Here is a 12,151-nt window from a genome sequence, read left to right on the forward strand (position 1 = left end):
TGCCTCTTCCTTGGGCCACTGTAATGTGGTCAGTTTTAATTTTGGTCTAGAGATTCCCCACACAAAAGCAGAAATTATTGAACAGAGTTCTATAAAGCAGGATTTCGGGACTATCACAGGCATCTGAGTGAGTATATAGAAGTACTTACAAAGAAGAATAGTCTTTATATGGTTGATTTTGCCGGCCACAGACGCAGGAAGTTCAGACCATATTTGCAGTTTGTTTTTAATAGTACAGGCAATTCCCGGGTTATGAACAAGATAGGGATTGTAGGTTTGTTCTTAAGTTGAATTAGTATGCAAGTTGGAACAGGTAAATTTTTTAAGTGTAACTCCAACCCCCAAAAATGTTTTCGTTTTGGATAGCATATGGAAGGGTTAACCCCCTGTAACGTTTGTTTTTGCTGTGTGTGCCCCTGTTCTGAAGATTTCACCTCACTTTCTGTCCCTATGACAATTGGATTTTGAAAATGTTGTCATGGAAACAAGGATTGGTAATAATACTTCAGTGGAGACACCTTTTTTCCATGATAACTCTTACAGGAATGAATTTCCCTTCCTAGGAGGTGGAAAGATTTCCGCTCACTTCAGGTTGTCTCAAGGACAGGAAGTGAGATTAAATCTTTCTAATGAGGATACAGACAGCAGTAAAAACCTCACAGTGACCTAGAAGAAGAGGTGGGGACCCCTCGTCTGCACGTCTTACAAGAGCCAACTTCCTGTAACGTACGTAAAGTACTACGAGCCAGACCCAAAAAGTAGGGCACTCCTCGTCGGCACAAGCACGGTAACATTACAACTACTGAAATGCTGCGCTGTACACTTTGGCCGCAGCCTGGGACCCCCTGCTGTACAGTAATAGTCTCCGTTTTGTAAGTAGGGGTCGTATGTAAGTCGGATGTTTGTAATTCGGGGACTGCCTGTATTCATAAGGAGGGTAATATTTTCTGTAAGGGCCTGGGAAGAGTCTTTAGTATCTACAATTCCCAGTTACTTAAATGATGACTGGGTAGTAGATGGGGGTCTGCAGGATATATACATAAGAACTAGTTTCTGCCAGTTTACTTTCAGGCCAGAATATTTACCAAATTATTCTACAGTATGGATGGGGCACGTAAAAGTTTCCATTTGTCAGACCTTAATAGCTAGGGCCTTATTTGCAATAGAAAATAGGAGTAGAAACGTATTTGAGATCCGTGGATTAGGAGATGTTGGTCTTATTGATAACTAGTGGTATTTAGTTGACCTTTTAGGCTGGGTTCACACCTGGGCGTTTTTCCGCGCTTTCGTACTCGCGGAAAAACGCTCAAACAGGGAAGTGCCATTATTTTCAATGTGCATGGTTCCCATCTGGGCGGTTTTCCGTGAGTACGAACGCGTGGGAAACCGCCCTACGCCCAAAGAAGTACATGTACTTCTTTGGGGCGTTTTGGTCGGGCGTTTCCATTGGGATACAGCCAAGTAGCCCTCGGAAATGCGTGTTTTTCGTGCGTTTTTTTACCGCGAATCGCGGTAAAAAAACCGCGTGAAAACCGCGCATATTCAATACGCCTAGGTGTGAACCCAGCCTAATTGTGATCATTTGCTATTCTCGCTTCTCGGGGGCATTTTTCCCCTTCCTTCTCTATTGCTCTTCTTTTTTCCTCTCTTATTTGTTCTCTTCTTATTCTTTGCTTTCCTTGTCCTTCTGCCCCCTTCTTTCCTCCCATCTACGGTATTCTTGCCCTTTTTGTAGTGGTTTCTTGACTGGCACCTAATGTGAAAAACTAAAGTTTTTTACATGATTTTTCCTTATGTATTAGATGTTTTTTCCTCCTCAATTATGCCATTTTACTGGATCTCGTAAAATTTAGTGAATGCTCCCTTTACTGTCCAGGTATTTTGTACTCCTTTATGACGCCTTTACCACTTGTACCGCATCTTGTCTTACATACTGAATTGCCGTTTTATATGTACTGTATTCCCCCCTCCTTCTTTTTTTATGTTTTCATTTTTCTGTACACACTATTGATATATATTGGGTGCCTTTTTTGTTTTTATATGTTCTGCCTGGCTTTTCTAATAAAAACCATTGAATGTCAGAAAATAGGAGTGGAGACTGGTGGCATCACTCTTGTGCCTCAGTGGAAGGGAAAAAAAGGGGGAGTAGGCAGTTAACTAAAATATTGAATTGAGGATGGACATAGAGTATATTATTCTGTTTCTGAATTTAGGGACCTGATACAAAATGGGCCAGACAGGCCCGCAAACGTGGCTTTTGCTGTGTCTAAAGGGGCAAAGGCGCTTGTCTTGGGATATGTCCTTAATCATTCTAATGGGTCTAAATGAAGCACAATCAACTGGTTGCTTATCAGGTTTCAGTAGATGTACAGTAGTGGCATCATGCATGGATTCTGGAAGTTTCCCACCCTCAAACGCCTTTTTGTTCACTGTCTCTATAGACTCAGCACAATAGACAGAGGTTTATAGAAATAAAATAACTACAAAGGAGAGAATGTCAGGACCTGAGGGTTTATCTGAGGCAAGGGATGATGTGGCTTGAGTTATTTCTTCCCCTGTAATTTCTTTGTCCAATAACTGAACTTGAACAGGAGTTAATTGTGGGAAGGTTAAAGCACTCAAGTAAATTTAAATATCGTCCTGAGAGTTAGTAAGTGTGGATGTATACATACACTTGTAAAAAGCGATTCAGCACTCCCTCTGCATCAGTAATTAAGGAGCCATCAGCACCTTTGATATTAAAAATGGAGGTAGAGGGTGGTTGTTGTTGCAATAAAAGGCTGAAAATTTGCTACAATGGTTATCATAATCAAAATAAGTTTTTGGTGTAGCACAATTTCCATTTGGCATTTTCATGAAGCCTGGTGTTATAAAGTCAGGTGGCATTCTTCCATTTCTTTCCGTATAGTGTAGCGGGATCTGTAAGAAAATTGGAGTCTGTATAATCACATGCTTTAGTAAGTTCTTCATCTGCCTGTCCAGAGGTCCGTTTAATAAAGGATATAGTAAATTCAAGGGAGCCCTTAAGAAATGTCTTGAGTGTGTTCCAGAAAATATTATAATTAAGGATATTTGCTTCCAGGAATAAATGAAGCTGGCATCCAATCATTAGGGCCTAAAGTGGATGTATTTTCCACTTTGGCCAAAGGCCTGACAGAGCGGGTTGTAAGGTGAGCAGCGGGCAGTGGTCAAAGATCAGGTACACAATTGAGTCCAGCATGGTTAATTTCTTATTGCTGCAAAGTAGTGGGCAGATATACAGATGGAGGATTGGAAATGGTTTGTCTATCAAGAGATGAGTTCACAATCATGTTAAAAATCCCCATGTAAAATGTAGAAGTTTCTGGACATTGCACTGTAATGGCTATAGCAGCATTAAAATATTTAATAAGACTAGTGGTGGGTTATACAGATCAATTATTACAAAGGGTGTTCAAAGAAGAGTAGCATAAATAAAGACATAGCAGCCCTCAGTGTCTGTTTTAGTCTTGATACACTCCCACTGAGCTTGTTTATTGACTCGGATTGATACTCCCCTAGATGTTTTTTGTAGGCAAATTGCCATGACTAGGCTGCTGAATTTCAGTAAATATCATGGTCTTTTTCAGTGGAGTGTCCATTCCTCTAATGTTCCAAGTGAGGAATCCACATTTTTCAGTCCCCTTCACTCTCTTAGAGAATATTAGTCTTAAGTCAGAAACACACTAATCGAGAACTACCTAACCTGGTAGCTAAGAAAAATAACTGGAACCAACTTATTTGAAAACCAGGCATAGTTACCTGAACATACCAACACATTACCTGTATAAACATTAGACGTGTATGTAGGTGGTAATCTGGCCTAACGTGAGCCTGTACCAAGCATATTAGTGACTATAATAAACAATCTCAATCAGCCTTGTGACCTATTAATATTGGTGTGTAGCAAACATTAAATATAATGACCAGAGGGAAATGTGTAAACCATGAAAACAGATATTGCATCCAGTGGGCGCCATCTGGTGACCAGTTAACTGCATGCAACTGCATGGTAACTAATGAGCCAATAGTCCGCAGACCTTTAAAAGAAAGAGGCACACCAAATGTAGGAGTAGTGTATGGCCTGTAAGGCCACAGCATAGAAACCAGAGAGGATTGAGAAAAGTGGGCATATCGGGAAAAATAGTAATGGATTACAGTCTGGTTAGAATATGGAGTGTAATAGGGTTAGCAACCTCTTCCTATGGTGAAAAGAAAGAGTCCTCGGTAAGACATAGCATTCCTGTAGAGTGTCCCGTAGAAATAACAGGGAACAAAAGATAGGAAATACCATGATATAAGGAGAATTTGACTCCAAAGGCCGTAGAAAAGCGGGCCATTGCGATTTGCTTATCACAGTCTTCTGTATAGAAGCCCTCACATTGAACAAATCGGGACTCTTTTGGTTTGTGTAGTGGTGGCAGCCTAAAATTGTAAACTTGCTTACATGGGTTAATTTATCACTATGCTACTTCTCCTTCTGTGTCCAGCCAACTAACTGGGGCAGGAGAGGAGGCAGTAGCAGCAATACTTTGCTGTATGTAACCATTAAATTGAAGAGTGTGTAATATTCAGGGCGGTATGACCCGTAGCCAGCCGTATCAGAAAATAAACTTTTATTCATTTCCACAAACAGTCAAAGTAAATGCCTTATATTCAGCAAACACAAGATTCGGCCCAGCGCCTGTATACCAAGTCCCACCTCAGGGTTTAGAGTCCCAGCCTGCTCACAGAGGGTTCCAGTAGTATTTTGTACTATATCAAGGAAAAATTACTGAACATTTTGAAAAAAAAAAAAAATTTTTTAACAATGTTATAAAACATTTATTATTACCCAATTTTTTGTTAAAATATAAAAGACGGGGGTCACGTCGGGTAAATAGACACCAAACATATCAAGCTTTAAAATTGCGTGTGCCCACAAAATCGCAAAAAAACTACCATACCCAAAAGTGACCATAGGCGACGCTTTAAAAGCTTTTACCGCTCATCAGTTTAGTGTTATCAGTTATTAATGGCCCTAAAAGTATTGTTCTCACGGTGACATGTAACATGTGCGACATAATGGGCGCAATCAACGTTTTCGCACGTATGCACACCCGACGTATGTTTGCACGCGTGTATGTATGGGTGGGAACTTTAAAAAAAAAATATTTTTTAAAATTCTTTTTCATGTGTAATTTTAATTTATTTTTTTGCAACTTTTTTCATTTTTTTTTTCATTTTTTTTTTCTCACTTAACTTTATTGTTATCACATAGATAGCAAAGATATGTGACAGGTCCTCTTCATGGAGACATCAGGTGTCTCCAAGGCCCCCAAAGAAGCTGATGAAGCTTCTCTCCAGTTTGTGAAGCCGGAGAGTGACACAAGAATGTGGAAGTGATGTAATATACATCACTTCCGCATTCTGACATCCAATATACATCACTTCCGCATTCTGACAGCGGAGAGGGGACCGGAGTGAGGTCCTGTATGGATCTCCCTCTGATCCCCTGTCATGGAGCCACCATGCCGGTCCTGTGCTCGCACGTGTGAGTGGGCTAACAGGACGTCTTTTGATGCCCTGTAACATCCAGGAAGCTCCCGGCTGACCCTTAAGTAGCACGCCGGCCGGGAGGTGGTTAAGAAGCCATGAAACCCTAACTCAATAAAATCAAAATTTACAGAAGAGCTCCAGGCAGTAATAATCTAAACCCTTGTAATGGGGCTATCCCCACACTACAAGAGTTAAGTGCTCTTTTTGTCTCTACTCTTCCGATCCGGTGATGGAATGTCCCTCGGCATTCTAACATCCAGTACACATTACACTTGGATGTGACAACACACAGGTTCTTAGACTGCCGGAGCAGCAGAATCCCCACTGCCGGAGTTCTTCTTTAAACTGCAAATTAGCATTTTTCTCTCTTTTTTTTATTTTTATGCAATGTGAATGTAACATGTAACAAATATAAAATAGATGTTATCCACTTTAAGCTAGTCTCTATGTAGAAGCTATATGGATCATCCTTTTATCAGCATAACTTTGGAGTGCCATACCCAGACCCTGCTGGACTGGAGATTGCAGAGCTAGCCTGCTATGTGACCTTCAGGCACTGGGTCATGCTTGTCGCACTATCCAGACATTGCATACTGGTAAAAGTTAGCTGCGAATCAGATCCACAATAGGTGGTCCCTTCTCCATTGTGGGATCCCGCCTTGGGCAGGTCTCCTGGTTCAGATACACAATATATGTACTACTGTGTCTTTACCACCCAGAAGGAGTAGAAGTCCTCCCGTGTCAGTAGAGGTAGTGTGGTTCCTGCTTTGAATAATCCTGCATATCTCTGCCTCGCTTACGCTCAAGGGTCAATCCCTTGGGCACTAGTTCTGCTTAGCTAATTACCTCTGGACATATGGATAAATTCACACACGTGCATGCACCTCAGATCCTAAGATGGAGATTGTCGATGTGTAGTCTAGTGCAGGTATCCCCTAAAAGGCACAAGGTATGCCTTAATAACATTGTGGGACCAGTGGCTAGGTCCTCTTTCCTTGACTGATTTGCAGCCTCTTATGAAGATTCTTTAGATGCCTTCCCTTGCTCTGCCCTTGATCAGGCAAATGTTCTTAGTCGTTTTAGTAAGATTCCAGGCCCTTGTTTCACGGCTTTTGATGCTACCCTGGATCTGAGGGATCAGAAGCTTTCCTAGATTTACAGCTAGAGGTTTGGGCAGGGCAGCTCTGAGGTAGAGGTAAGAATATTTATGCCCAGAGTTCTTTGAGCAAGCCATACGTGGCTCGACTGAACGAGACAAAATCAGTCGATTCCCACACCCATGCTAAACAACCTGGGTGCTGCAGCTCCTTGAATACAGTGGTGCTGTCGAAAAATGACTGCATCTGATGAGTTTGCATTTTGATAGAACTGATTTTTTTAAATCTAATTTGTTGAGCCTGGTAATTATTACAGTGCCACACACAAATCTTGGCTGATTTTAGCAGGAATCAGAGAAAATTCCTGTCGCCTATGGCCAGCCTTAGACCTCGTTCCATTGATTTTCGGGGGGTCAAGGGTGTTGAAGTGGAAGTTAAGTGCTGACATGTAGGCTTATTATGACAGAAGAGACTGGGTAAGTCTTTTCTGTCATAGCTCTATTCCTGTTTGAAGACGGGATGAAAACGCCAAGGGTGGAGAGTGCTGACATTGCAGTGCTGGAGGGGATTGCTTTGGTCTGTCATAATGTACTAATATGCTGTGCATACTAGCACATAATGGCTTTTTTTAGACTTCCACTATAAGGCTTCCGGCTTTCCGATTTAAGCCAGATGACCTTTGTTACCTGTACCTGTTTTGTCCTAGGTTCCTTCTAGGGATCTGTTACTTTTAGGTGTTTGTCCCTAATTTTTTGTTGACCATATCAGGTTATGGGTCTTTTCTTCCCTTCATAGGAATTTGTTATGGTTTCACCACTTGATTTTTGGTTAAGTTTTGGTTGATTTACCTCCACACTGGTTCAAATTCAGAGTTCTCGTCTATGAAGTCATTCTCTCTGGTGGTGACCCTTCAATCTATTTCTTGAGCATCAGGTTGATTATTCATGCCTTCCCTCTGGTCATGTTGGCAGGTTCCTCTATAAGGTAGGGGGGTCATCCTCACCCATTTCAGATTTGGACGTTGGTCCTTTTAGATGGCCCCTGTGATGTAGGCAGTTCCCAGTTCTCTTTGTTGAGCCTGTTAGTGATTGTTGCTTAGTTGCCCACCTCTTAGATGGACCGCTTTTGGCATCTGAAGGCCTGTGACCTTCAATGGCCAAGAAAAAAGAGTTTTTGTAATCCCCATATAATCCTTTTCTTGGTGTCCATTAAGAGACAAGAATTCAGAATACTGTCGGGTTATATTGACCCTTACCAGGAAGATTAGACACTCGTAGGCCATTTAAAGGATAACCAATCCTCTACCAAGCATGCCTCATGTAGCAAGCATTACAAAGAGAATGAACATAAATACAAAGTGGTGAGAACTGTGTCCCTCAATGAATTATGGCAAAAGGAGTTAGATGGTGAGAGTACAAAAATGCTACATCTCCACCCCAGCTCAGACCAAAGTCTGGTGAAGCAATACAATTTCAGCTCAATTTCACTCAAGGCTTCACAAAATATTTTCTTCAATAGATATGCGGGAATTTTACTATCTCTCTCATATGCAGATTATGCTCATCTCTCTATTTTAATACCAGATCCAAGTTGACAGCTCAGCAAGTTCCTTCATTACCCTTTTACATTGAGCCACATAGGCTATGGGTGCTTGTATATGTACTTAGTCTATCAAGGCCTCACTGTGGCTAAGGATTAATAATATTCTAACATAGATTTGTGATGTAATTTGAAATCTGTCAAATGCAGTGAGGTGTATTTTGGTTAAGTACTTAAAGGAGAACTATGAGGTGAGTGAAAATCACTCATGCCCATAATTCGAGCCGACGTGTGACAATGAAACTGTCACAGGTCGGCTCAATAGATCAGGAAGTGAGTGAACACATACCGTCGCTCGCTCACTTCTGGATCATCTTCCTGCAGAGAGCCGTGACTGTCAGTCACGGCTCCGTGCAAGGATTCCCCCCTCCATGCTCCAGTCGTTCAGCGCTGACTGGAGGAACGAACGGGGGAGTGGGTGGGTACAGCTGGCTCTGCCTCTGGATAGGCAGAGCCCGCTGTCATTCACGCAACTGGGTGGATCTCAAAAGCATTGTTGGGATCCGTCCCAGTGGCGGGGATCTCAGTATACCGCGAGCTGTAGCTTGCGATATACTGTGCTTTGGGTCACAGGAGGAGGTTAGTATATGTCCTCCCGTGACCCTTAAGAGAACTATGGGGAAAAAAACACTTACACCATAGTTCTCTTTTTTAAGTAGTTTTTTCCAATATGGCATAGAATTGTTTTCTGCCGTTTAGGTCACCTGCCTTTGTTGTATATCACCATGTTGAAAGGCTCATTTACCTGGGTCCACATATCTTTATTCCCAATTATCATGGTCATACCTGTGGAAATAATGCTTTTCTTTTGCCCTCATTTGGTAGGTTTTTGCTAATCCTCTCATGTGCTGTCCTGGAAGGCAATTTGGGAAATCCAGTGTTAAGACTTTCAGGAGTCTTCCAGGGCAGCTGGATTTACGGCCCTGTGTTGTGTTCTTTTTCTGTTGTATATATTTTACTTCAGATTATGTCCTCCAGTTCCCATTTGCTGCTAACCAGTTTGGCAGAAGGATTTCCATTGAAATGTATTTGGTTATGCATTTCCTGTTCCTGGTGAAATAGGTGCATATCTCTAATGTACTGTGCTGGAAGACTCCTGGAGTTTCCAGTATATTACTGGATTTTAAATGATGTATCCATGGAAATAGTCAAAAATATAAAATTTTAAGGAGGGTATACAGTCACTGTAAGCCTTTCTTCTATATATGCACATGTGTGAAATTTACTGTATGTACAAGGAGAAAAAAAGATAGGGCAGGAATAAGTAGCATTATAATTTCCCTTTTTTTTCTGTTTATCACTAAAGAAAAAAGTGTTTCTGTCTTGGAAGACCCAGATGATTCTGAGGAAGAGATTCCCAAAAAGAGGGAGAGGCGGTCATCCCGAGTAAAGCAGGTAAGATTTACACCCATATTGATCATACTTATGTAGATCCTTTTGACTGTTGCAGTCATTTAACCTCTTGCCGTCCGCCCGTAGTAAAAAAACCGACGGACGGCACTGCTGCATCTGCGGGTTGCCGTCTCCAGACGGCAATTTTTTTCTGTTAGCACGCGCCCCCTAGCGGGCACGCACGGGCAGAAAAGACCCGATCAATGCACACAACCGTTAACGGGTGTTTCACATATAGGCGATCAGCGGGTCCATAGCCCGCCGATCGCCTATATGTGCTCGTTCAAATATCTTTCTACTTTACAGGCTAAAACTTCAAAACCTCCGGTTTTAACACAGCCAGGTCAGGAGCAAGAGCCCCGCAGATCATCCACCCGAGTGAGACGGTCTAAAGGAGACATTGCCAAGGAAGAAGTGGAAGATGTGGGTGAGGAAGAGGAGGAAGAAATGGAAGAAAAAGAGCTGCCCGTTGAAAAGGATGAAGAAGAACCTCCCAAAAGAAGACGATCCTCAAGATCAGCTACTATTCATCAGACAAAGTCTCCAAAAGTCAAGCGTTCACCTTCCCCTCCTGAATTATCAGAAACTGTTTCCAAATCAACTTCTGCTGACTCAGAAGAAATGGCAGAAGAACGCGTTCCACCACTGCTTTCTCTGGAACGGTTCCAGCATCAGATGTCTGAAAAGCAGATGACCACAGCAACTGAGAAAGCTGTTTCCCCACAATTTCTCCATAAGGAGAGTTCAAAGAGTCATAGATCTCCTCAAAAGTGGGGGCGTCATGTGAGAGAACGGAATGAGAGCAGTTCCGATCCTTCATTACAACAGCCTCCAGCTGCAACTTGTGTTATCCAGCAGGCTCCTAACTTGCGTGAAGAAGGTGAAAAAGCTAAACCCAAAATACTGGATTCACATATGGCTGAAGAGAGTGGCTCCATAACAAGAGGTGCTGCAACAAAAGATGTCAAAGTGAAATCGTCACTGGTTCTTATGAAGCCTCAGGTTCGCTCAAAATCTGAAGGAAAAGCATATGTGAGTGAACAGAGCCTGCATATAGTGGAGAAGTCATCCTCAAGGGGAGTTCAAGCTATGTCTATTTTAGAGAAGCAAAAACCAGAATCTTATGAAAATAAAGAGAGCACCATTACATTATCAAGCTGTCCTGAAGTTGGAAGATCAAATGTTAAGACCATGTCTATTTTGGAGAAGGTAAACAAAGACAAATTGGATGCAAATCCAGCAGTGCGCGGTGGTGATTCTTTTGAGCCTGAAAAAGCAGAAGTAGTTTCCCCAGTCTATGGTACTGGCTTATCTAAAACAAGAAAACTAAGAATCAGATCATCCTCTGCAAATCGAAATCAACTAGACCCTAACAGTTTACAAACTGTAACTTGTCCTGACGTTAAGGAAATCCATGAAACGGAGGAGCTTAGTGTGTCCCTTAACGTGGAGCAAACTGCTGTACTTGCAGTGACTATGTTAAACAAGCCAGATCTGAAACCATGTGGACCAATGCAGACAAGGGAAGAAGCGACTGATTTACTGAGTAAACAAGTTAAAGAAAGTTTATCAACTGCAAAGACAGAAAAAGAGCCTACTGAGAAATCAGATTTAGATGTTTCTTGTTTGTCTGTCCCTGACATAATGGGAGGGATCACCAGCAGCACTGACCATTCTCTGGGTGAAAAGGTCTCTTATTCCGGCTCATTAGAACTACAGCAAAAAGAATCTATGCATGTGAATGAAATTTCTGAAATTAAACAGGCAGAAGACCAATTATCAGCTCAAGATTTTAATATGTCTGAAAATACTGTGCTGTTAGGGGAATCTAAGAAATTTGGGAAACCAGACAAAGTTACCTCTAAAATGGTTCTAGAGGAGATTCAGTTAAAGCCATTTGTGCCATTGGGTGTAATGGAATCTGAAGCCACAACAGCAACATGCGAGACATCTGCAATTGCAACAAAAACATTTGGAGGCACAGAAATGACAGAGAGGGTTTCTGCACTCATATCAGAAGATAAGCTTGATGCAGATTTACAAGAAACATCTGACATTTTGACAAATAGGAATGCTACACAAATAACATCACAGCAAGACACCAACTCAATTACAGAGCCTGTTTTCCCTGAACAATCAACATTTCCAGCAAGCACAACAGAATATTCTAATACAACTTCTGAAATAGAACCACAAGTGAATGCTAGAGGAGTTCAAATAATTCCTAAAACCATGTTCAAAAATCAGGCTCCATTTGAGGCACCAGAAGAAGCCAGGTCAATTGAAAAAACAAAACTTGCTCAGGCTTTTCTTACAGATATACCAGATGTTACAGAGAAAGGGCATGCCGAGGCTGAGGAGCGCGAGCGTGCTGAGGCTAAGGGGCGTGCTGAGGCTAAGCAGCGCAAGCGTGCCGAGGCTGAGGAGCGCGAGCATGCTGAGGCTAAAGAGCGTGCCGAGGCTGAGGAGCGCGAGCATGCCAAGGCTAAGAAACGTGCCGAGGCTGA

The 12,151-nt window shown here is 42.1% G+C and overlaps 1 protein-coding gene across 1 annotated transcript in view; it reads left to right on the top strand.

Moving 5' to 3' along the window:
- LOC108786742 (apoptotic chromatin condensation inducer in the nucleus-like) overlaps nt 1-11,832 on the top strand; it is a 35,687-nt gene extending 23,855 nt beyond the window's left edge. Inside the window, exons 5-7 of the mRNA XM_018556099.1 lie at nt 9,559-9,647; nt 9,951-11,555; nt 11,794-11,832. Of these exons, the coding sequence (XP_018411601.1) occupies nt 9,559-9,647; nt 9,951-11,555; nt 11,794-11,832 (1,733 nt within the window). The remainder of the gene's footprint in view (nt 1-9,558; nt 9,648-9,950; nt 11,556-11,793) is intronic.
- Nucleotides 11,833-12,151: the final 319 nt, after the last annotated feature.

Source organism: Nanorana parkeri, unplaced genomic scaffold, assembly GCF_000935625.1.
Source record: "Nanorana parkeri isolate BGI_ZX_2015 unplaced genomic scaffold, ASM93562v1 scaffold225, whole genome shotgun sequence".
Lineage (NCBI taxonomy): Eukaryota > Metazoa > Chordata > Amphibia > Anura > Dicroglossidae > Nanorana > Nanorana parkeri.